Source organism: Heliangelus exortis, chromosome 3 (assembly GCF_036169615.1).
Source record: "Heliangelus exortis chromosome 3, bHelExo1.hap1, whole genome shotgun sequence".
Lineage (NCBI taxonomy): Eukaryota > Metazoa > Chordata > Aves > Apodiformes > Trochilidae > Heliangelus > Heliangelus exortis.
Genome location: NC_092424.1, coordinates 37,794,191 through 37,821,315, shown reverse-complemented (window position 1 = coordinate 37,821,315; position 27,125 = coordinate 37,794,191). Strand labels below are relative to the sequence as shown.

At 35.7% G+C, this 27,125-nt stretch overlaps 1 protein-coding gene across 3 annotated transcripts in view; it reads right to left on the bottom strand.

The window, feature by feature from the left end:
• Positions 1-27,125, bottom strand: part of KIF16B (kinesin family member 16B) — a 136,089-nt gene that overhangs the window by 53,796 nt on the left and 55,168 nt on the right. For all 3 annotated transcript variants that reach the window (XM_071740235.1, XM_071740236.1, XM_071740237.1), the window contains exons 13-20: positions 17,709-17,828; positions 17,109-17,160; positions 15,771-15,908; positions 12,441-12,523; positions 12,179-12,267; positions 5,334-5,366; positions 4,930-4,983; positions 1,992-3,347 (exon numbers count right to left, since the gene is read on the bottom strand). In XM_071740235.1, the coding sequence (XP_071596336.1) occupies positions 1,992-3,347; positions 4,930-4,983; positions 5,334-5,366; positions 12,179-12,267; positions 12,441-12,523; positions 15,771-15,908; positions 17,109-17,160; positions 17,709-17,828 (1,925 nt within the window). The remainder of the gene's footprint in view (positions 1-1,991; positions 3,348-4,929; positions 4,984-5,333; positions 5,367-12,178; positions 12,268-12,440; positions 12,524-15,770; positions 15,909-17,108; positions 17,161-17,708; positions 17,829-27,125) is intronic.

The following is a 27,125-nucleotide window of genomic DNA, read 5'->3' as shown; positions in this document are numbered from 1 at the left end:
ATTAAAGGAACAAAGCTTATCCCTTGATTTGTAAACATCCTACAATCAAAATGTATCACTTCCTCTAGCTATAAACTTATCCAGCTGTGTGATGCATTCACCAGCAAGTACACTACACTGAAGCTTGCTACTTGTGAGTGACACATCCAATTGTCACAAAGATGACTCTAAAGATGCTTTATGTTCATTCTATTGCCAAATACCTCTGCCAGTAAAGACTAAGCATGTATGCTTTATTTCAGTATAAGTTAACTTCAAATTATCATTTTGAGGATCATCCTGTTGATGAAAGAATTTGAACTAAAGCACTGTTCAAACTAGGAAAAACATGGTTTCTCTCTCCAGTTATGATGGACATTTCAAATGAATATTGAATTTAAACACTTTCAGAGATTTAACACTGCTCTGAACCAGAGTGCATCATCCCATAATAAGCAGATCACACACCTAGATAAACAATTAGAAACCATATATCATTCATATGCTTACTATAGCACTGAAGACATTGTGTACTGAAGTGTGAAATCAAAACTCAAGAGCAGTAAGTAGTATGAAATATTGAACATACTATCACATAGCTTAAGATTGTTGCCTGTCTCAACATTTAAATAAACATTCTAAATTTAATTAGTCAGGGCTCCAAGCAATGCACTTGACAGTTCTTGTCAAGATTTGAAACTCCTATTCAGTTTGTGCAAGAGGACGTTAAGGCAAACAAGGAAAAAAAAAAAGAGAGACCTTTTCCCTTTCTTGGTATTTTCTCAAAATCCCAGTCTTGCAGCCGACAACATTTTTTTTTCAGTTATTGCACAACTCAGACAATCTCCTGAAGGCTAAGCTGTCTCTTTTTGTGGAACCTCCAGTTGTTTATAGCTTACTTTAATTGAGATGGTTAGTTAAGAAAATGAAATTTTATTTTCATTAAGACAATTATGAAAAATGGCATTATCCACAACAAAATTATAGATCAGTATTTAAAATGCTTAACTAAAATCCACATAATGTAGATGGTTGAATGATGAGTTCAATAGTAATGGGATTTTGAATGCTGAATATTTTACTCTATGTTGAAATGTCATGGTGTAAAGAGGAACTATTCTCTTCTGATAATGGTTTAAAATAAAAAGGACACAGAAGAGCTCTTATAATTTACTGCAGGCAAGTTTCTCTTGTTTTAGGTGTCTGCTTGAAGTGCTTATGAAAGAAGTCAGATAATTAGTATAATGTTAAAAAAAATTACGAATGCAACCTCAAGAAAAAACACTTCATGTTTCACCAGTTTTTTAAGTTTTAAAACTCTAATACTAACAAATCAGAGAACACATTTAAAAATGACAATTCCATCCTTTTTCCATACTGCATGGTTTCAACTCAATACAAGTGGATTTCAGCTCACATAAAAATTAGAATATTTTCCAATAACCTTAAAACCCACCAAATTTTCATGGATATATGGCTAGTCTACTTTATTTAGCCTTGAAACCAATAACGAAGACTGAAACATTACACTTGTTTAATCTGAATACCACAAGTGTTCGGTACATCATCAGTTGAGAGAGAAAGCAGGCAGTCTGCTATAACTATTTGTCTTCAAATTCTGAACAAATATCTAGCTTTCTATTAATAAAGAAACAAGATGCTATAAATATTTTAAGAGAAAAAAAATGTTTACACAGTCTGTTTTTCTATAGGCAGGACATAAGATTGGCTGAGCTTTCTACATAGGTAAAACAATTTATTTAAGTCCTGTGATGGCTAATGCAAACATTATACTGCTGAGGATGGGATACAAACACAACAGAAATTCATGAGTAAGCAAGAACCATTTAAAACGTAATCCAGAGTTTCAGTTCTGAGTAAACTACTTGAGATGCACCAGGAAACCTCAATACTGGGACACAGAACAAGTCAGTCTCTCAACACCTCAGGTATAAAACGATTAATTTTTTAGGAATAGGTTCTAATTAGGTGGAAGCCACCACCACACTTACCGTTCTCGGTCTTGCTCAAGAGCTTTCTGCTCAGCCTCTAGGCTAGCCTGCAGACCTGCCTGTTCATCACAGCTATTGTTCAAGGTGGCAAGCTTCTGTTTCTGCTCTTCTATTTCAAAGTCTATTGTTGAACGACGCTGCAAAGCAGAGTGCCTCTTTTCCAACTTAGCAACAGCTTGCTCCAGTGCCTCTCTCTGCTGCTTTTCCCTTGATTCAAGGATTTCTTTTTCCTTTTTCCGAACCTTTTCCTCCTGACGAGCTATATTGGCTGTGAACTCAAAAGTTTCTTGAAGCTGCTGCAGCTGATTTGTGCTGGCTCTATATTGGGCAAGCTGTTCTTCTTTTTCTTCTATTTCTTTCTCTGTTTCATAGAGAGTATTGTCCAACCCTAACAAGCCTCTATCAAGGATTTCAGAAGCTCTTTGTTTTTCTTCCAGCAGAGCTGGCAAATGATTGCTCTTCAGGTACTCAAGCTGGCGTTCTTTAGCTTGTAGCCTGTATTCTGCTGCCTTTATCTTGTCACCTTCTTCAGCCTTGAGTAAGGCATCTAGAAAGTTTTCATCACCTCTCTGGAGATGCAGTTGCTCTTCATATGCAAACTTTAACTGTTCCAGATCTTCTTTTTCATTAGCTATCTCCTTTTCTAGGTGATTCACTTGTTGAACTACATCTTTTTCCAAAATATTCAACTGTTCCAGTTGTTTCCTTTTAAACTCTACAAAAGCATGCTGTGCTTTTTCTAACTCTTCACTGTTTTCGTCACCTTCAGATCGGGCTTCCTTGACTTTCAAAAGAGATTCTCTAATGTCTTCAAGATCTCTTTTCTCTTCTTCGACTCTTTGTACATCCCCTCTCTTCAGGAGCTCTATCATCGCCTGCTTCTCTCGAAGCTGTTCTTCAAGATGAGCCACCAGCATGACCTGCTCCCTTTCTTGTTCTTCAAGTCTCTTTTTTTCCAATTCCAGCTTAATGTACTGTTCATCCTTTTCTTTTTTAAGTTTTTCTAGTTCACGGAAAATCTGCATTTTCTCTGCTTTTTCATTATGATTAAGTTCTTGTAGTCGCTGCAACTCCTCTTTGACTCTGGCAAAAATTTCTTCTTGCTGCTTCTTCTTCTGAAGCTCTATCTCCTGTTGTTCCCGCAATCTCTCTTCTTCAAATTTTTCTTTCTCAGCCAGCAAGTCCTTTAACCTGCTCTCAATGTGAACACTTCTCCGTTTCAAACTCTCTTCCTGTTTTCGAATTTCCAGCTGTACAATTTCTGTTTCTTTGCGCTGTGACTCTACTTCTTGCTGCATTCTTACAAGTTCTGCTTTGTCAGATCTTTGTTTTTCTTCCATCTCTTCTATTTGTTTCCTACAGTAAAACATATGCATGTAATACTTCTATTTTATTATTTTTTTTAAAACAGTAATATCTCTTAAAAAGGTCTGGAAAGGGGTTTAGCAGTATATGTAACAGCTTCCTTTTTTAATAGTTTTGTTTTGGCACAAATTGTTAAGATCTTGCATTGTTTGGAAGTGTGAGACAAATGGCAAAATGCCATGTGAAAATATGTATGTGAAAATATAGGCAGACATGTTATACAGCATTTATATTAGTAGAAAATTTGACTGCATTATTTCTGTGAAATCCAGTAAAAACATGGATGGAACACATCAGTGCACACAGTGAAGAGTACATATATATATTTATTTTATATATATATATATGCATATATATATATATAAAAAAGAGTAAAAATATATGTATTTGTGTATACATACATACTCACATACAGAAACTTGTATAAAATAACTTCCTTAGCAATTTGCCTCACCAAACTGAAGACAGTAAATCAATTAAAAGCGATGTCTTCTCTTCAGATGAACTCAGAATTATTGACAAACATGATTATAAGCTTAGAAACAGATGTATTTGAGAGAGAAATTATTTTAAGACAAATTATTATGTCTTGGTGCAATGCCTCTTCTCAGGGTTCTAGGGGATTCCAAATGAGGACAGACTGAGACTTGAAGGTCACCATTACCCCCACGATACATTCACCTAAACACTCATACAGCCTGCAAGCCAGTTGGCTATTTTACAAGAAGCTGAAGGCCGATACATTGAAGCACAAGCAAAGCAATGCGACTGCAATCTGAATTCAAACCCTATCAATGTAACAAAGATGATAAATATCAGTGATCCCATTGCATCACTTTCTGAATAATTTTCTAATGCTTCAGTTTCAGGGCTTTTCTGCATTTACTTAACTTAGCCCAACTATATAAATAGCTCCTTCAAAACAGAGCAAGCAGTCTGGAGCTAGGAAGGCAGAAAGCGCCTTTGAGCCAATGAATCCAATCAGTGCTGTGATCTGAAACACGGGAGAGCTATTATTTCCAAAATGATAGCAGGGATGATGAGCCAGAACAGTCAGCTCGGTTTGTCAGCTGGAAACAATACTTTCTTCTGTACTTCAAACTGATTTCAAAATAATGTTGAGTATGATTGGTATGCCCGTACCAGCACTACACGTTAATAGAAACAGAGTTTATAATCAGAGTTTTTGGAATCAAGATTCAACTCGAAGATAGCTAAAGCATACAAACCACCTGAGTAGAAAGAATATAGTTTGCCATCTTTTAAAATAACACCATGATATAACACCATGAAAATAACACCAGTAACATATTACATCTGTATGATCTATCTTCCTCATACCATCATGTTTCATATTTTCTTTACTAAAGATCACAGGTAGCTACAATTCAGTTTGTCTTTCTGTTTCTAGTCAAGAAAATAAACAAAATATTCTTACAAGACAAAACCAAATAAAATTATTTAAGTCAGGATCCTCTGCTTGCTGAGCAACATTATGATATCAAATTAACGATTGAAGAGTCTACAATATCTATATATATATACACATAAAGACCAAAGAGAATAATGTTACCTTTTGCTTTCTAACTTTTCAAGCTCCTCTCGTTGTTGTCTCTCAAATTCTAGTCTGATTTTTAGAAAAAAAAAGAAAACCGGTAAAAAATGTTAGCATTATCTGAATATTGTAAAACATAGGATGATGGGATGCAATCAATTTAGAAGATTATAACAATGGTACAATCAAAAGTTTTATAGTTTTTTTTCTACAATAACAAAAAAATTTTCCTTCATTAGTGAAACAAATCAGGTAACATGCTGTATGACACAAGTACAAACAGAAAAGTAAAGGAATTTCGGGGGGGAAAAAAGCCATTTAAAAAGAAAAGTTAAACAAGACAGTTAAATAATTAGCATAGCCTCTCTAAGTTAACTACATGTGAGTATGGCAATCAATACATAGAAATTGAATTTCTCTACCTTAGACAGATCGGTCCTTTTACAGGGAAAAGACTGCCATGGGAGGCAGGGGGAAACAGAGTGATCAAATAAAAAAGGAATTGATAGAAAAAACATATTAGTGGTACAGAATACTTTAAAGTCAACATCAGTTTGTTCTGTCTATTAGGTTAGATTCATAGAACATTCATCAGCTTACTATTCAAAGGTAAAATTTAAATAATGAAACATGTTTTTCAAACACCAAAGATAGTTAATCAATGCTCATTATCCTATGGTTTCTTAGCTTGGCCTCTTCTGAGAAGAAAAAGAGACATAAAACTACAGTATGGCATGATCCTAGTTCTTCCTTTTCCCCCCAAGAGAAAAAACCAACAACTTTACTCTGATGTTACAAACTGGTTGACAAATTTCAAATTCTGGAAACGTTCAGGTATAGAACACAATTCAAACTCATTTCTCTAAAATAATTTGATATTTTATTGTGTTTAGTTTGATAAGGTTCTGAATAATTACAGGAGAGTATTTTCTGTAATTTTTAATATCTGCTTTTATTACAGTTGTACCTAAATTACTTTCCTTTGAAAGAAGTTTTTTTTAATAAAGTTTTACAAAATAAAGTTTTTCTAGGCATTTAAAGCATAGACAACCTATCTAATGACTGCAATATTCAACCAAATATACAAGTATTTCAGACATTCTACAGCTACTGAATTTGCAAATTAGTGAGACAGTTCATAAACACAGAAAAATTGCAAGACTGTTCCACAGATTAGCTTCAAGTCTGTGAGGAACTGCAGTTCATGATGTCACAAACAAAATTATGTAGACATTTTTTTTTAAAAAATAAGGTAGATTCAATATTTCTTTCTAAAATCAAAAATCATACAAATGCCTATGAAAAACGGAACTGCCCTTGGAAATGTGCAAAAAAATACACTAATAATCTAATGTTTATAAAGTAGTTTAAATTAACACTGATTCCTACTTCTCAAGAAGCATCACTACAATACCAGAGAAATAATAGTTTAAAAAATTTAATTTTTCCTTACTTGTCAAGTTCATTTTAAAAAATGAACAAGTTCATTTTAAAAAATACCTTCTACAGTGCCTAAGAGATTAGCAAATGTAAATTTTTACACACAACTCCAAACATCAAAAGCCTTCACCTACATGTCTCACCAAGAGCCCCTGGGCTCTAGATTTAGACTGTATCTAGGTGGGAACTTCTGGGGACTATCTCAACATTATAGCACAAGAAGAGATGACAACAATTTAGTATTTTTAATTTTATCTTAATTTCTGTAGTAGCAATGCAAAATCCAAGAATTTATGCAGAGAGAACAAAAAGCAATCCTAAGGTACCTTCAGAAAGCAAAGCTTAATTCAATGGTTAAAATGCAAATTTTGTTTCCATTCCCCCTTTATTTTTGTTTTTTTCCAGCTATGCCTCAAAACCCCTTGCTTTGGCTATGGTCTGCTTCTGGAATGCATAGCTGCTGGTTATCACTTCTTACCTAGGGCTTGGCTGAAAAAATGCCAATATATTCATCATGACTTCAGTCCAAAGTAATACAGACCCTGGGGAATACAGCTGAGGTCAGTGGAAATGCAGCCGTCTGTTGGGCGCTGCCTGATGCAGACCATCTTTGCTCAGACAGCTGGCAAAGATGATTTACAAGTATTCCCATGTTTGGTTAAGCCATAATGAAGCAGAATGTTTCAGATCAGCCAACATAATTTGCAAAACCCAGAGCAAAAACCTTTTGATATTCTGACTGTCCTACAAAGCACAAATAATTTGGCAAACATAATTCGTATACACATAAAAATGTTAACTAGCATTTGATTAAGATCTGACACAAGGAAAATGAGCCCCCATTGCAACCAGTTTGATATAAAAGATGGTTGGTCAGTGGTGAAAATTCCATGGTTTTCTCCTTGAGGAAGTGTCTGTATTATCTTCAACAGTGGTGTCGTGACAATCAGCTTTGGCTTACACTGAAATGAAGCTGCTGATGCTCAAAACATCATTCAGGAAGGAGGAATGAACTATGCAGAAGTGGTTCTTCAATGAAAATGGCTGTTCCCCAAAGCCACTTATGAATCATCATCAACATCACAATCAACAAACGCTTCAAAACACTACACTTAGCTGTTTTAAAAATACACATTTAATGCTTTTTAGACAAGTAAATACTCCCATGAAGAGGAGTGTAATGAATGCAGCCTGGTGTTTTGCTGCTATGTGGTTTTGGTGATGCGTAAGAAGGCATGAGCTCTGCTGAAGGGCTCTCCTACCAAGGGTTACTCACAGTGCCTCTGCTCCCTATGAAAGGTGCTCATTTTGCAGCCCTTACTTCTGCAGGGGTAATAATGATGTCTGTCTCTCTTAGCTAGCTGCCTATTTTCTCTATATATTTAGGAAATCACCACTTTTGAGACCTTTACCTCAGCAGTATTTGGTTCAAACTGGTTATAAGTTCAAGACAGGAGAGAATCTGGGGAGGCAGGACAGGTTGTCACTGATCGCTGAAACTTTTTTTAAGACTCTAGTAAAAAAATCTCAGGAAAAAAACAAAACAAAACCAAGCAAACAAACAAAACAACAACAAAAAAACCCAAACAAAACCCCCCATAACTGGCTAGAGCAAATCACTGTATCATAAAGCACAGATACAAGACTGATGTTTTCGGGTTTAGCTTACCTGTAATAACAATCTTTTTCCTATAATCTCTATTCCCTTTATTACTGTGAGCACTATAGTGAATAGGCAAAAATATTAGCTTGAAATTAAAAGTAAAGAAACATACAGATAGTAAAGACTAGAATCCACTCTTTCTTCTTTTGTAGATCTACCACAAAGGAACTTAATCTGATCACTGCTGAATTAAATAGACACCATTTTCCTGGAAGATGTGGCATATCTAGTGATAAGTGCAATGTAGATAAGCTGCAGAGAAAGGAAGTCAGTTCTACTAGCACAGTACTACAATAGCTTAATTTAAACAGCACAAAAGTGAGATCTGGTATTACATCTATTAGGAAAGACTGAGCACTGGCAGGACTACGAAGTTACAATGCAGCTCAGTAGCCCAATTTATGAGATTAATTTGAAAAAGAGACAAAACAAAACAAACAAAAAAATATGCTAAATCCATGACAAGATCAAGGTTTCTCATGAGTGGGTTTAGACTTACAGCATTATGTAGCTTACAAAAGGTTCACAAATGAAACCTTCAGCATAAATCTATGTGCAAAATTCTATTTTATCAAAAGCTTATTATCTGAAGCAGTGTTGCATGACACCAAATGAAAAACAAAGACTGGGAACAAGCAGAACAAAGAACTTTGCCTCTTGAGCCAAAATTTTATGCAACTATCTCCAGATACGGGAAATCAAGAGCCAACCAAAAAACCCACACACAACAAAAGCCACTCACTAAGACCACCCATCTGAAAACAAAAAGATAACACTGATTTTTGCATGGGAAAGTTAAAAGTAACAGTAAGCAATATCCATCACTTATCCTCTTTCAGAACAACTTAAGGTAAATACCCCACAGGCTCTTCTGCCATTGATTGCTAGAGATGATAGATCTTACAAGCTGTTTATTGCAGCTTACAGAAATTGGAAATTTAGCTGCTAGCCTTTAGGCTATCAATACTGAAACTGGAAGAGAAAGTGGTGTTGAAAGCACTAAATTAACAATATGCAGAATATGCTAGTCAGCTAAAGAACTCTCACAAAAAAAACCCAGAGGGTCAGGTACTGAAGCAAGATCTACACTGCTGGTGGGCAACATATTGTTATGTTGTGAGACACTGATATTACAATCTATTTTAACAAAGGGTCATACCAGAAGACAACATCCTACATTGCTCCTGATTAAAAAACAAAGAACAAGCAAACAAAAAAATCCATGCCAAATTCAGTGTAGGATATTCTTTTTCATATGTATTCTTCTGGGAAGCAAGATGCTCACCTCCACCTAATGCCTTGGGTACAATTACCTGCCTTTGAAACTCAGAGGCATCAGATTTATTGAATATTTTACCGAGGTTGAGCACAGTCACCACTTAAAAGAATAACCACTGCAGTACTGTCCATGCTAAAAAGCTTTCCTAGCTGGAAGTACAGAGCTCAAGAATTATGAAAACCACCTAACTTTTACAAAAATTATGCCATTGGCTTTGAATTATTACGGAGGTCTTAATATTTGGGATCTGCTTTATTCAAAACAAAAACTTGTTCCCCATAAAGGGACACTTCCTGCAGAATTATCTCCTTAGGACAAGCTTACCAGATATCAGAAAAACCCCAGCACTGACACAAAGGAGAAAATAGAAAAAAACAGCATTTGCATCAATACAGATAAATCCTAAATTGTCATGGAACCACAGCCTAGATAAAAAGCAGCTGCTGCTGCCTAATTCCTGTCCATAAAGATGCATCAATTATGGAAGATGCTTTCTTTTACTGATTTGTAAGATGAGGGCTCAGTTAAACTGCAGTGCAAACTTCAGAGCCTACCCTATCTTTGCAGCAGTCACATAACCAGTAAAATCTATGTCTGAGGTGGTTTTTTTGTTTGTTTTGGGGGCTTTTAAAAATCACTGCTCATTTAAGGACAACTGTTTCTGCACTGCATGGGCAATGTGTATTACTAAGTATGGCATCTATTGTTTTAAGCATAGCTGAAGGATTTAAAGATAAGGCTTAGAGCTTAAATTATGAATATGCAGCCATGAGCTTCCTCACTTAGAAAAACATATGCACATAACAGTGATAATGGAACAACCTCAGCCAGGTTTTATTGCTCACAAACAAGTGACAGTCATGCAGACCTACATTCCTCCTGTAATGTGAGCCTTAAGCACAATCCTTTCTTGTGTTTACAAATTAAGGAGGACAAAATACCTATTCCTGCAAGCCATTTCACAAAGATTAATTGAATGCAGACTAGCAGGAGAATATCAATAATTAACCCTCTGCTCAGAGCTTACAGTCTAATAAAATACAGGCATTAAAGCATTCAGGAACATGAGAAGTATTTCACCTAATCTTATCGTCAATTTCAACAGCAGCAGTGCTCTCGCATTCACACTCCAGAAAGGAAAATAAAAGTTATAAGAAATATTAGATGGGAAAAACAGTAGTGTATCTAAAAATTGCTGCATAAATTGATAAATTAATCATATTACTCATACCGTGTGACTTCTAGGAAAGCAACAGAACATTTTTTACGAACTGATAAGTAAAAAAGAAGCTCTATTCAACAAAATATATTAGGAGAGAAAAACAACTTGCTGCAATCTACTCCGTCACAGAGAAAATTGAGTAACTCTCCAGACTTTTCTTCTTTTATTCTCTCTCTCTCCCTCCTTTTTTTTTTTTTTTTTTTTTTAATAAGGGTCACAGGAAAAATCCTCTCTTTAAGACACAATTTGCCATTACCTGGAGACAGCATGAACTCCTTGGGCAAGGAATCATTCTTTAGCCTACCTTCAACTGGGTCTTGCCCATGCCATTGTATTTTGCTACAAATCTGAAAGACTAAAATCGAGGCAATGCTGTAACCATCTATCCTACTCTCTGATGACTGCAAAATCAAGATCTGCACTGTGCAGTGTAATACAATTATTGATCAGTGTATTAGAACAGAGTAACATTAATTCAGGGACGGGAGTGGGGAGGCCATGGTAGCTGATCAAGAACCAGAGATAACAAAGAACAGTCAGGAAGTTTCCCCAGCCCACAGAAAATACAAATCTAGCAACTGTCAATTGAAGTTTTTAGATCAAACTATCTGAAAAGCTAACAAAATAGCAAAATATACATATGCTTCTTTGAGCTTCTCTTTTATCTCTGAAAAAAAGACATAATTCATGAGCAACCAGCTCATTATCTTGAGAGAGCAACTTTCACATTTGTAGCAGTGTTTTCACACATTCACTGTATTTAAGACAATGTTTAACCTGAAGTTACTTTTACTTCTCCAGTCTTCCCAAGTTCTAATGGATAAAGAGCAATTCCACAGTAAAACTCTGGAATAAAGCTGCACTATCCAAGTGTATCAATTTCTGGCAAATATTTCAAGAGCACATAGATAGTTAAAGTGCCTCATTACAAACTTAATTCAAAACACAAGCACTAGCTACTGAAAAAAAAACCAAAACTGAACAGAACACCATCAATTCTCTCAAGTCACTTTAAGAACACTGGTAAAAACATTAGAAACATCTTCCCTATGATAAGCAGTCTGTGTCATTGTAACTGAATAACAAAACTTTTCCACATCCTAACTTGGCCACCCACCAGGAGCTATGTAGATGAGAACATAAGACATTCATTTCCCAGCCTTTTTATTCTTCTATTGGTATTATATGAACTCAAATCCCCCTAATTTTCAGTTTAGGATGCATTTTTCTCAGGAAAAATAGTTCAGTTGTAATTCTGAAAAAAGCATAAACATGTAATTTGCACTGAACTGCCTTGGTTATGATGCAAATGTCTCCCAGACTCCAGCTATGACAACTTTCTTTGTGTTAGGTCTATCAGTGTGGCTGTTTGCTGGTGCAGTAACTTTCTCTACGTTTTATGTACATGTAAGTAGAGAAACCTCAGGAAAAAAAAAGTTTTAAGAAGAATAGAAAGCTCCCCAATGTTCTCTCATTCCATTTTCTAGTATAGACTAATTCAAGTAACATTTCTGAAAAGTTCTGCCTTTATTCAGAACCCCATTAGTTTTTTCAGTTAGCCCATTAGTATCTGAGAACAAAATATTTTCTATTACTGCCATTTGGAACATTGAAACCACTAAAATGAAGACTGGTTGCAACTTGAATTTCAGAATATACTCACCCTGGATTATAAAGCATAACTGCTGATAGGTTCTCACAAGATTTTGAAAGATCTGTCATAGACAAGCTGAAGGAAGGTAGCAGTCCACTCTAACAATAGACCATAAAATAATTGCGTTAGACAAACGCTGATGTGCTTACATAATCTCACTTCGTTTCACTTGATAAAACTAACTAATGTATGTAAAACACATTAAAAATCTTATATTAATAAGAAAACTGTGGAAGTGTTGAAATTCCCAAAAAAACTTATTTAGCCTTACCTTTCTTTTTTCCCTTAGCTTTGCAGCTTCTTTGGGGTGGTTGAAGCGAAACATATTGGTTCTTCCAAGCAATATAACAGCACCTGAAGAGAAAAAAAAAAACACACACTGTTCACTGACAACATCCTGTACCTAAAAATGCCAAGTAATTTTTTAATTCCTTCCTCTTTCTACTTAAAACAAAACAATACACACCACACATCTTCACGCTTGCAGTTCAGTAAAAAAAAAAATCTAGGTAGAAGAAGCAGTTGCCCCAATTTATCTGTACATTATTCAATGGTGAGATTTTGAAACCACCAGGAGGTAACAGATACAATGGGAACATCCATCAATGTGACTAAGAATAAAATTTTCAATTCACTACAGATCACAATCAGGTTCTGATCCACCTACACTGAAACCTCCAGATCTCCATAATCTGTACTCTCACTTGCCTTTTTCTTCTCTGTGTGGAACAACACTGAAGTTTATCACCACTCAAAACAAGATTATTAGACTTGTCTGCCCAATAGCTATTTTCTCTTGCATTGAATAATTCATATTGCAAAGTATACATCCATTATTTTATTTAATCAGTTAAGGTACAAGTCACAAATAATGAGATTCTAGGCAATTCTTATCTTATTTTACAGGCAATGGCACAAGTATTAATACTTTCCTACTAATAAGTACATTATTGTCAGTGATGTCTCACTACTGTCATAACATGGAAACCTTCTAAGTTAATCACCAAAGAATCAAGCGTTTGTGTCTGTTGGCATGAGGCATGTTTAAAAAGAAAAAGGAATCAATTACACCCACAGTATGAAAAAACTTCACTTAGACTTGTTGCTACAAAAAAATTCTTACCATCTAAGAATGAAATGCTGTCCCTAATAAGGAATGCTCCTCTTAAAATTAACTTAATTAGGAATATCAAACCAAATAAATTCATCCAGTTTTGGCAACTAAGCACCAAAGAGCACTATAGTCACAATATCCCTTCTTGTTTTCTAGACAGAACCTCAATTTTGGACCACACAACGAGTTTACCTTACTCTAATCTTAAAACTAATAACCTTTCCTAAATCTGTACATAGGTCTGTATGGCAAAGCCATTTTTAGACCACCTCTAATTTATGTAATTATCTTCCCTTCAAGAAGTGCTCTGGGCATTCCTTTCATGTAACCAGAATAAAAGGGATCCCTGACAGTCATGACTGCTATAGAGAAAGGGTTAGAACTGCTTTTAGTCTACCACTGCTTCATATGCTCACAATTGTCACAAATATTTATCTATCTGTTTCATTCTTGCTATCTGCCTGGAAGGGGATCTTGTAACAGTGAGAATTTCTACAAAATTTCTTAAGTTACTTTCAAATGAAGATAACCCTGGGAACTTTTTTGAACACTTTACTAGGTGGAAGCAACTTTAAAAAATTAATTAAAATTTCAGAATCAATACAGTTATAGATTAGTTATATTGCTAACTTCCTGAATTTAGAAGAAAACTGGAGAGAGAGGTTGAACAGCAATCACATGACAGTCAAATCACATAGACAGATAGATTGATCACACAAACAGCTCCTACATAGGTTTCTTTTCTAGTATTTTAGCATTTTTTGTGTTATGCTATTGTTAAGGAAAAACTCTACCAATTCAATTCCCATTGGACAGAACTTAGATAAGCCTCAACATCAAAGCTCCTTTAGGAGAAAAGGCCTGGACAAAACCATGCAGTCAAATATTTTTCTAAGCACTGTCTGCTGTTGCAGCTCTCCATCAGAATGCAAATATACAAAGTGCAGCATAAATGTCGTCATGGAAACATAACTGGATTTGCTATGGGGTTTGCTTTCTTTCCATTTAGCTACTGTAAGGAATAATTCTTATTCTTCTTGAGTATAAAATGGCAAAGAAAAAGTGGTTGCCAAATACATTGAACATTTGTACTAAGAACAACAAAAACTAAATGAAAGAGTCTTTTATCCTTTGTGGAGCTCTGATCTTGCAGCCTAACTGGCTGAGTCCAACATAGAAATGACCAGTGATCAGAGAAAAAAAAAAAAGCAAAACATATAAAAAAAGAGTAACTGTTGAATGTCATCAAGCATCTCGGATGTACACAAAGCAACATTTTGAAGTATGTGAACAAGTGTATCTAGAATTAAGTTCTTACCAACTGCTAAAAGTCACTTTTTAATTTTTTTTTAAGTGTTGTCTTCAGGGGTTTTTATTAGAAAACTTTAAAAACAAGCAGTGGTAGGTCATTTTAAGTACAGAAGGGCTGCCAGTTTGGCCTAAAAATCTGGAAACTTGGTTTAAATTTAGGATAAATTTACAGTAAGGGATGAAATCTAACTGTAAATATTGAGTTACCTCTAGAAATTCTGTTATTTAAGAAATATATAATGTAACTTCATATAATATGCAACTGAAATATAAGTGCTTACATTTAAGTTTCATTCATACAGAAAGGCCACACTAGCCAGATTTCATAAAATTTGGAACTAATCTGCAGAAAGAAGTGGTAAATATGCATCGTTTTTTTTTTTTTAAACTCCATGACTGTCTAAAAACACATTAGCAAATGAACAGTTACTTATGATGAACGGAAACATTTAAATATATCAGCAGTTAATCAGTGTTACCTAAATCAGATATTTAGGGATGCTGGCACTTCATGCTGCGAGACTAAATGCTAACACAAGTAGGATACGTGGATTGTGCATTTGTTACCCAAGTTTACTTTCATCAGTTTTACCCATCCGATGTCATAGCTGCCATCTTTCAGACACAGTCTGGTTACACAGCTGTTACAGGTCAACTTATGCAGCTCTTTTTTCACAACTTAGTAACTCAAAGCAACCCTTTACCCTTATTTTGAGTTACAAAAATGTGAGGAAAAAAGTCGTGCTTCCTCTCTTCACAGTACAAAAATCAAGCTGGTACATATGCCTGGAAGAGGGAAATAGCATCCAAACTCCTTTTTTTCTTCCAAGGCACAAACACCTTTGAAATGCAATAGGATCTGGAAGTGTTCATGACCAGCCTGCATGGGGTTTGGAGCCTACCTTTATAAATAAACTTTGAACAAAATCAAATGCCTACTCAAGACTACAAAGTGGCTGAAATCACTACATAATTTGCTTTCTTTTCACTACATAGCAATTTTTTGGCAGAAAAAAAACCCTCCATGGATCTCCTAATCGTTTTCAGCTGCAAATGAGAAGAAATGGTATTAAAATTAATTAAACAATAATCTCTTTATATACAGATTTTTTTCAGTGCTGTTGCTAGAAAGAAACAAAGATGCTATTATCAAAATGACATTATGCTGGGTAATACCTTGGTTTAGGTGTGTGGCCTCTGTAATGTTAATACCATTCACAGAACACTGAGCTCCATTCAGTGGTATTAGATTCACAGTACCATTGAGATTTTCAAAGATGCAATGCTCACTTTCCAAATCAAGACCATGAAGAACTAAATATAAAGAAATAAAATATCATAATTAGTCTTTTAAAAACTAGCGAGGTTAGCATGCTAATAATAACTTATTATGGACATACTGCACTACATATTAAACAGGATGCTTTTTCTTCATTCCAGACAATGTTTTTGTCTTCATTGCATCCTGCATGCCTTAAATGTTGACACTGTTAGTGTTTCATTGTAGTGGAAAGAAGCCAAGTGTGCGTTTGCTTGGGTTTTTTTGGTGTAATGTTCTCTCCTCCTGTATTTTAGCACCAGATCAGTAAATGCTTTTTTCCTTCTGATAGAAAACAGGAAAGTAAAAATGACGTATTCAGACAAGGGTTTTTTGACGAGCTAAAGGAAAATAATTAAAACTTTTTGACCTGAAAGCAACTATACTTGTATCTGGAAAGACAGGATATAATCTGTGATTGTAGTCTAAGTACGATGGCTGAAATAAGGTTCTTATGCTCTATTATATTCAGGCCTCTTATCAATTGGTTACACTTCTTTCTGTCTCTCCAGATAATATATGATTATGTGTATTGTTTAATACCACCAAATATTGCAAGTTTCCTAGTTTCATGAAATTTATTTCAAAATTTTAATCTAGGATCTTCTAACCCACAAAAATATACCAAACTAAGTTGTTTGACTCTAAGTCTCTCACCTGAGAATTAAAGGATTATGTTTGTTTTATGAAATTGCCTCCAAGCAACACAGATGACAGTGCAGTTCAGGCCTGGTGATTAGTTGGTTTCATAAGAAGTGAGTAAGAAAATCAGTAGAAACCATCTACCTACTTTTTATCAACTTCCAGAATTTTTTTACTTAAATCTAAAGCCCAAAGACTGCTTTAGGAATAACAACACTGTCATTATAAAAAGGTTAAGAGAATGACTGTGCAATAATTGTGACAAGTGTGGTATTAAAAAGGATAATATTTTTCAGGATACTATTTCAAGAGAAGCAAGAAAAAATTAGTAACAAGTTTATGAATAGGGACAATTTTTAAGCCCCAAAGTGACCCTAGATGTCATGCTTGCCTAAGCAAATCCCATGTAATTCAGCTCTCAAATGTTCTAAAACTTAAGTATGCAAGAACAAATATAGAATTAACTAAAAAAGGAAAAAAAATGAGTATTTGTTCACATATTGGGATGCAAGAAGAAAAACAAGAACAATGTAAAAAATTGCCAAATTCCCTACCAATATCCTGTTCTGTCACAGCATCTTCTCTGCCAACATATGTTTGACCCTCCTAATTAAGAGAAACATACATTATTTACAGTTGAAAGTTCCCTTCTTCCCCCACAGGTATTTAGTTATCTTTTCATTTTCTCAAGTAGAATGAAATATGCTGAAACACGTGAAAAAAAACAAGGTAGCATTTTTAGAATTAATTCAGTGTCATTATTACACAATATTTTTAGCCAATTCAACTTGCAACTGTCCTGTGTAGAACCATCTTTGCAATTTTGAGATAATTAATCTAGATTTGGGTTTCAACTCAAGCTTAGCAATGAGATGAATGAAAAAACAATATATAACAAAGAATATTAACCACCTCTATCTGGTTAACTAGTTATCCTTTGGGATAAATTTAAAAAGTAAATCAACAGGTATTTCAACTGAATCATTTGCAACCTCTTAAGAGCTTTTCTTGCTACAGCAGAGAAATGCAACTTTTTTCTTACTTTGATGAAGAAATGTAACATTTACATAGAAAGTTAATACTATTTGTCTATCAAAAAAAATAAAAATCACAAGACATATATAAAGGCTAAAGAAATGCAGATTTGTATGTACCTTCAAGTGGTATAAGATGATACCAGTACTGAGCAGATCATCATCAATCCCAATGAGATGAGGCAATTCAGAATCTAACACAACACCTATCCCTTCTTTCCTCAGAGCCAAGGTTTGCTCCTGTAAAGGACAAAATTCTACTTATTAGAATATGCAAGAAATACCACACTTCTGTCTCTTTCTAAACCACAATCAATGTAAATTACTCTCAAATATATCACAAAAAAAATAGGGGTATTAAATTTTATTTTTATGTTTTCAATGCGACTGTTATTTCCACTGAGTGTTCCAAGTTTACTCTTCAGACAATCTGTGAAGGTGTAATTTGATAGAAACCAGATAAACAACTGAATTGAATCAGATAAGGAAGATCAGTCAAGAGCATAAGTAAACAATGCTGTCCAGAAGCAAGCTACATACCACCCTGTATAATGGTAAGGAGCATTTTAAACTCCTCAGAAATCATTACAACTAAAGCATAGAAAACTGAAAACTCTGGCAACCCTTCAGATAAATTGAACCTTGCACAATAAAAACATCTGAACAGTCAGTAAGCCTAAGCAGTTGAAACATCATTCACTCTTAAGGGAAGCAACAGTACAACAGCAAATAAATGTAGGAGATATTTGCAGCATATAATTTTGATTCTTCAAAATTCCTTTGGGCAACACTCTACAGCCACCTGTAGGATGAAGCATCATTCAGCAGGACAAGCAGGAGACTTCAACTTTGTATAAAACCTCATGTGAAGTAGTACTGACACTCTGTGTAATAAATAAATTAATTTTAGCTTTGAAATAAGTTTTAGTATGTATAAAGTTTATTTTTCAAGTTGAGACAAAGTCCTATTGGCTTCTCAGCCTGGAAGATAATGGCAACAGAGGCTGTGAATATGTACACACATCTCCTTTCAGAATGAATCATTTTTTCTGCATAAAACAGCTAAGCCCTTGCAAGCCAAGCAAGGCTGACAACCCAAGAAGGAGAGGCAATGTCAGCAAGCACTTCTGTATATTATAAGGCTCACACTTTTCTCCTGGTGCTAGTAAACACAGCCAATAGGTTTTATGACAGCAGCATGACTGCTCCTTTTCCAAGTCATCAATATGCCTTTTCCAGAGCCAACCAAGATACTAGACTGTTTGTAAAAGACAGATAGATTGTTGTATATATTTTTCCAAGTACAGCAACTTGACAAATCTGAAAGAAGAAAACCCATGTAATACCTCATTTCTCTGCACAGTACAAAAATGTCATCAACCCTGATACTGTTTAAAAAATTCTCTAAATATGGATACATCTGGGCAAGACAAGACAGTGACAAAAGTAAATAAGACCCTCCAAAACAAAACTGTGAAATCCCCCTCTGGTTATGGATGAGTTAAGAAGTTCTAAAGCATTCAGGAAGAAAGAAAAAAGCTGTGACAGATGTTGCCCTCCAGCTCCCTAGCATTCAAACTGCACCCGGCTTTTCCTTATGTCATAAAAGGGTCACCTCATAAAACCAAAATAAAAAAGTAAAAATATAATTTCAGTGAAAAATACCTATCATTGTCAAATATTTACGGAGTGGCATCCACAGTTGTACATGATTTATAATGTTCCCATATGACTAGGTTGAAGACTTAAAACACTGAGGACTGGTGGACATTTACGCTATTGCTGGCTTTGACTCAATGGAACTGATAAAACATTCACATTAAGTGCTGAACATCTTTTCCCCAGCATAGCACAGCACTTGCCAATATCCCTGACTGACTTAAAAACAGACATCCCAGGAGGTAAAGAAAAATATCTCACATATATTTAATAATGAAAAAAAATGCTTCTTCATTTTCCAGTCTTCAAACATCTAACCCATTTTGACTATATTCAGAAATAAAGTATGTTTAACTGTGATTTAAAATAGATGCATTTTTTATTTATTCAACTCTAAAATTAAAGAACACTAATTAATTGAGTTTCTAAGCCCTTGTTTTGTAAATGAGTATTTGCATACAGAATGCACCCTGTTGACAGAATTATTACAATAATCTCAACTGCTGTCCACTGCATTTAAATACAATTACTTAACTTTTTAAATACTTGTTATAAATTAGCTTTTATCTTCACACAGTTTATTAAAACTCCTGAATCAGGTAACTGGAGTAATTACTAAAGTGTAATCCTTTGACTTAAATTTTAATTCCACAATCCAAAGCTTCTTCAAGGAAGCCTCTAAATGACACACTATGCCCTTTTGCCCCAAACCAAAATCACAAAAACTTCATCAACAATGGAATCTTTATTACTCTCTTCTTCTACAGGGAGAGAAAGAGACAGAAAAAGCCAGAAAGATGTATCCAAATTGTCCCTCTTTCATCCTCAGTGGCATAGGAAGGATGTTCCAAAACGAGGACAAGCCTCTTTTGAAAGAAAATGAAGGTCTAAAAGCTATTAAAAAGACGAGAAATTATTAGGTTTGAGCCAGGATTTGATTAATTTGATACATAATTTTAAGAAGCAGTGAATCCATAAGTCAAATTACAAGGGCAGGAAAGGTCACTGTGCCCATTAAAATAATACTAATTCAGAAAATTTATGAAAACCTCAAGGTACAGTTTAAGAAAGCTGAATGTACTGCATGCATCTTAACTTGAATTATCCATGAACAGAAAATTGTACACATACTCCCCCGGTGTTTAAGCTGCATTCATAAGCTGTGGAAAACAAAGCAAGTCGGCTATTACCCACAAAGGAGCACTCCAGTTATTATAAATGGCTACTGTGTAAAAAAATGTTTTGTTCTTTAGGAGCTACTAGATCAAATGGACTCACTTGAAGAGTAGAAACTCAGAAAATAATTCCGAGTCAGTACATAAGAAAATCCTTCCTTGAGTCGAAGATAAAATGAGGGTACCATATTGTATATTTAAATTATGGTCTCTTTGAATTCAGCTCCGACTCAGCACTCAGAAGTATCTTGGTACAGTAAATTCATTAATGCTTCTGTGAGAGATATAAGACCTATTGTGAAATCTCATCCCTTCTGCACTGATGTATGAAATTTTCTGTATTAACTGATATGGAGACATTTCCCAGCTCACACCTAAGATGCTCTGGTAGTTTAGGAAAAAATTCTTTGTATAAAGTACTTCTTTGAGCTGTAGAGTTAATCTTCATCATATACAACTGTCCATGATAAAGAACATCGCTAAGATAAATGGGATTTCTTTAAATGTACACAATAAAAATTGAGTAACACAAATTTACTTTCTTACAGCTGAATTAATTTACTGAATTAAATTAATAAAATAAAATAAGCCCCAAAACATTTGTAACATTCCTTGAATGACCTACTAGTCAAGTGAAACATACGAGGACATCTATTCAGTACAATGCCCTTTCAATGAACAGAACTTCTTGGGGAACTTTAATTTCTGTTATGCTTTTCAATGAAAAAAAACGCAATTCTTTTATTGAAATATTGAACAGCTAGCTGCTGGCACAAAGTTCTGAGCATATGCTGTACAGACTCTTTCGGTAAAACACAACATTATGCTGGCTAAGTGAATTGTCTGTGTGTCTGTATTTAACTTATGCAAAAAAACATAATACCAAATTAAAGAAATTATCAGCAAAAATGTGTAACAGCATAAGTCTTTAAAAATGTGTAACAGCAAAAGTCTTTTCATTAATATTTAACTAGACTGTACTAGAGCAGATTCTTCCTTTAACAGTACTTTGAGCACATTTTATTTAATGGAAAATATATTATTATACACTGAGTTCACAAAAACGTCTGAAAATACATAGTGTCCTGGCACTAGCAATAAACTCTCTATAAAACAAAGATGTAAACTGTACACAAGGAAAGGTCTTAATTATTTTTCCTCCAGTTATGCATTCAGTACACTTTGCATTCCCTTTGAATCACTCAAATTAAATGCTTCATACCTACAGAAAAAAAAAAAAAAAAAACAACCAAAAACCATACCGCTCAAAATTCAAGGGCACCTAAAATGTTTATTTCCAAACCTAGCAGAGACAGCATTAATAAGGTTATGCAAACAGAGAAAGCAAGAAATATGGATGAAGCAGCCTCAGCTTGTCACTCCTTTACTCACTCCCTGAAGTTAGAAATTTATATATTCTCCATCCTAGAATAGCAAAAGATAGGAGACAAAATTACAGTTCCACCACAGAGGTTTTGGACAAATCTAGGAAGCTGAGGGTCTTCCCAGAGCAGAGTGAAGTAGCAGAATCACCACTCTTCACCTGCTGGCCACTGCATCATTTGATGCAGCCCAGGATGTGAGTGTCCTGCAAGCGCTCACTGTTGACTCATGTCCAGCTTTTCACCCACCAGCACCCCCAAGTCCTTTTATGCAGGTCTGCTTTCTAAAACCTCACCCCCAAACCTGTACTGATTGAGTGGATTGTTCTGACACAGGTGCAGGACCCAGCACTTGGTCCTGTTGAACCTCTCAAATTTAGCCAGGTCCCTCTGGATGACATCCCATCCCTCTGGCTTACCAACAGCACTACTCAGCTTGGTGACATCTCTAAACTTGCAGATGGTACACTCGATCTCAGTGTCTATATTGCTGATAAAAATACTGAACAGTACAGGTCCCAGTACAGAATTCTGAGGGACACCACTTGTCACTGCTATCCATCTGGACTTCAAGCCCTTGACCACTACCCTCTGGATGCGACCATCCAGCCAATTCCTTATCCACTGAACAGTCCACCCATCAAATCAGTATCTCTCCAACTTGGTGAGTAGGATATGGTGGAGGAGTTGAAGGCCTTGCAGAAGTCCAGACAGCTCCCATCCGCTCTTTTCCCTTATCAACTGATGTAGTCACTCCACTGTAGAAAGCCACTAGGCTGGTCAGGCAGGATTTGCCCTAGTAAAGCCATGTTGACTGTCTTGAATCAGCTCCCTGTCCTACATGTGCCTTAGAATGTCTTCTAGGAGGGTATGTTCTGTAATATCCTGTGCAGATCTGCATGGATTAGCAAAGAGCTCCTGAAAAAACTCAGACAGAAGAGAGAAATTTATATTATCTAGAAAAAGGGTTTGGTTAGTTGAGAGGATTACAGAAATAGGGCAAGAGTATGTAGAGATTTGAAAAGAAAGACCTAGGTTCTCTTGGAAGTCAGTCTGGCTAGGGAAGTGGAAGAAAACAGGAAAAGTTTCTTCAAGTAAATAATGAGAAAAAGAAGAGTAGGGAAAACGTGGGTCCACTGCTAAATGAAGTGGGTGATATGATAACAGAAGATGGTAGATATGGCAGAGTTGTTGAATGCCTTCTTTGCCTCAGTCTTTACTCCTAAGACCAGACCTCAGGAATCCCAGTAATTAGAAATAAGGGAGCATAACTAGAGGGAGGAAGACTCTCCACTGCTCAGTGTGGATTGGGTTAGAGATCACTTGGCTAAACTGAAAAGTCACAAATGCATGGGCCCCAATGGGGTGCATTCACATGTGTTGAGAGAACTGGCTGGTGGTGTTGCTGAGCCACTCTCTATCATTGTTAAAAAATCACAGAGAATGGGAGAGGTGCCTGAGGACTAGAAGAAAGCCAGTGTCACTCCAGTCTTCAAAAAGGGCAAGAGGGAAGACCCAGTCAACTACAGATAAGTCAGCCTCACCTCCATCTGTGGAAAGGTGACGGAGCTCATCTATAGGCCATCTCTAACCACTTGGAAGAAAAGAAGGTTATCAGGAGTAGCCAACATGGATTTACTAAGGGGAAATCTTGCTTGACTAACCTGATACCACTCTATGAAGGCATAACCAAATGGGCAGATGAAGGGAGAGCAGTGGACATCATATTCCTTGACTTCAGTAAGGCTTTCTAAACGGTCTCCCATAACATCTTTATAATAAGACTCAGAAAATGTGGGACAGATGACTGTGAGATGGATTGGTAACTGGCTCAACAACAGACTTCAGATGGTTGTGATCAGCAGCACAGAGTCAAATTGGAGGCCTGTGGCCAGTGGTGTTCCCCAGGGATCAGTACTGGGTCCAGGTTAAATGGAGAGCTACAAGGACAATTAAGGGACTTAAACATCTCTCCTATGAAGAACAACTGAGAGAACTGGGGCTGTTTAGCACTGAGAAAAGAAGGCTGAGGGGATCTTAATAATGTCTGAGAAGTGGGTGTCAAGAGCATGACACTTCATGCATCTCTTTTCAGTGGTGCCCACTAACAGGACAAGGAAAAATGTGTTTAAGCCAGAACAAAAGAAGTTCCACCTCAACGTGAGGAGAAAATTTACTGTGTGGGTGACGGAACACTGTCCAGAGAGGTTGTGGAGTCTCCTTCTCTGGAGACTTTCAAAACCTGTCTGGATGCATTAGTGTGTGGCCTGCCCTAGTTTATCCTGCTTCAGCATCTTGTCTAACCCTTCTGTTGAAGAAACCCTTCTTCACCTACAGGTGAAGAAATCTGAAGAAATCTATTTAATCTGAAATTGTCTTAAACACAAAAGACTGTTTGATTTTAAATCAGATTTACTAGTGTATTAATGTCTATTATCAGTAAATATATCCTAGAAATTTGTGTTGTCTATACAGTCACTTTTGAATTCTGCTAAACTTTTACTTTAAAAATATCTTACAGCTCTGAGTTCTTTAGCTATCATGCACCAAATCAACATAAGAAAATACTTCTCATTCCCATTAACTGCTTCTTTGATACAATGAAGTGGTTTTATCCCATCTCCTGAGGGAGTCAGACAGATCTTAATTTAAACTGAAATCTGTGGTAAGACAAAAAACACATCATATAATGATGTATTATGCAGCATTTTCTGCTTTTACTGTGTTATTTCCAAGCAATTTGTGCAGAGAAGGAGAAAACATGTAAGCAGCATCTCTGATTTAAGAGAAATGCTTCCTTTCCTGGCCATTTCCCCAGCTTATCAATTTGTAAACCCACCCATAATTCCTGGCACTTTTGAGAAAGCAGGAGGAAAAATTAATTGGAGAGGTATTTTTATTGTCTGCATTTACTGAGCCCTTTCTTCTTAGTTTCCAAAAGGTTTCTACAATTTTCCATATTAATATATTGCTTTGACTCTCTAACTAAATTATGCAATAATCAGGAAACTCTGATCTACAAAACATTATGTTATTATTATATGCATTGTCTGTGTATTCCATATAAGTATAGTTTATCTTTACAGTTGCAAAATTTTCCAGATATGTCCCTGGGAGACATTATGCTTTTATTTTTCCTGTATAACTCTCCATACATTTATAAGTTTATGTACATTAATCAAATATGCTTGTGAAATATAGAAGCATTCTGTTAAAATGGAAAAATACTGTTTATCATCATGTTTCCCGTTTTGACCAATTAGACAAGACAGATGATCCTTCAGCATGCAATTCCCTTCTTATGTAAGCTGTAAAAATGTTGTTTCAACTATATTAAATTCCATATGGTACTGGTTAACAGTAACTGTCCCTCATGAAAAAGCCTCTCTAAATTTGGCCTCTGAATTCAACGTGCACACCATTCTGCACAACTCATGTAATTGCTAAAGCCTCAAGTTTGATGCAAAAGCCCCAGAGCATTTCTGTTGCACGTTCTTTGGGGTCTGAGCAAAGACTTGCTAAGCACCAACTTGTTAGTAAGTTAAAAATCTGCCTAAGAACTCTGACAGAAGCCAGCCTTTGACTTTGCAACAGGATCACTACCCAGTTAAAAAACAGCTGTAGACCATGGCCCAGTTCCATCTCTATGTTATTTCTTTTTCCATCTAAATACAAGCTTTCTAATTGTTGTTTTCCACTCAAAGCTTATTCCCCGTATTTGGGAGGTACATACTGATGTTTGGAGAGGTTTGTAATGGATTAAAAATAGCAGGATTTAAGAGGAATATAACACAGACTGACTTCTGTTTCTATTTACAGAAATTATCCGAATAATTCTAGATTTAATTTTTTCTGAAAGAAAAGTGCTACATAAACAGATGGGCTACTCCTTTGAATTTTCATTGCATTGCATGCTAATCGTTGTATTTACAAAGACACAGCCAACTATTACAGTGGCATACACAATATCAAGAAGTGAGCATATTAAAAATTTAGTAACCTTGCCAGGAAGTCCTAAAAAACACAAGATAATTTATTTATTATTTCTGTAATTTAAGCAGAATTTCAGGAACTTTACCTCTGTTTAAAACATCAGCAACGTTCCTCCTGCCTAAGGGGGAAGAACTGAAAGTGATCTCCTATGTTATCAAGTACAGTTCCCAAATACCGTAATAAATCATTTTATATATTAAAGTCAGCCTTTCATCCTTTATTTAATGTAAACACTTTCCAAATACATGGTCTTACCTTCCTAATAGTCAGTTCATAGTGGTGTATTTTGCATCACTGCTGATATTCAGCTAAAATAATTCTCTTCCTTTTCTGTCCTTTATTCATTCAGATTCACTCTCCTTACTGTGGTTACAGCAGGGCCAAACTCCTTTCATGTGACTGCGATCGTTATACCCTGGCATTTAATGTATCCTCTCTCAAGGCCAGCCTTGACCTTTGACAACCTATACACCACATTCCCAGTGCCCAAACAATTTTGCCAGGTCCATGTACAATGACATCTGTGTTTTCCATTCACTGCATAAAATGTCTATCTGACCCTTCCAAGATTTCATTTCTCTTTCATGCAGGTGTACTATCTCGTGACAGTAGAGTCTCACACCATTCTCCTCCCCTTCCATGGTGTATTAAGTTCTTATTAGTCCCAATGCTTTTGCTCTGCAAATTACCATCCATCACTCTTCTATTACCCTAATCCTTAGAGTAATCCCGTCCTCTGTGAGACACTGCTAGAAAAATGATGTCCCAGCTTTATTACTAGCAAAATTCATGAGTTAACACACCTGAAGAAACTGTTGAATCAAACCCAAACATGTGGGGCTTTTTTGAGAGGTAGTGTTTGAGCTCTCCTACCAACTTTCCCCCTCAGTACCCCTGCTTCCATCACATCCTCTGTATAGCCACTTTTATTTATATAAATTCTAATCTCCATCCTACCTGAATAAGGACTGTTTCTTATGTGTTCCTGGGTCAAATGCTTTACCAATACTCAGAGATGAGAAACAGTCCTCCAGCAGGGATCGCTGAGGGACAGAACCAGAACCAGATTGTACTGAGCAGACAAACCAAGACCAGGTAGCTCTAGAAACAATCAAAGCCTAGAGAGAACCTTATAAATACTCACTATATAGAAAATCACTATTTTAAAACCAACTTATTTACAGGGAAAAATTTAGTTCTGGTTGTTCCAATACTTGGAGCGACATTTGGCAGAAATTATTATGCCATTTTAAAAAAGCCTTCACAAGAAAAGCATTTCTTAAAGTTTCCTCATTAGTCCAGCAAATATATGCCATTCAGGAGGCAAT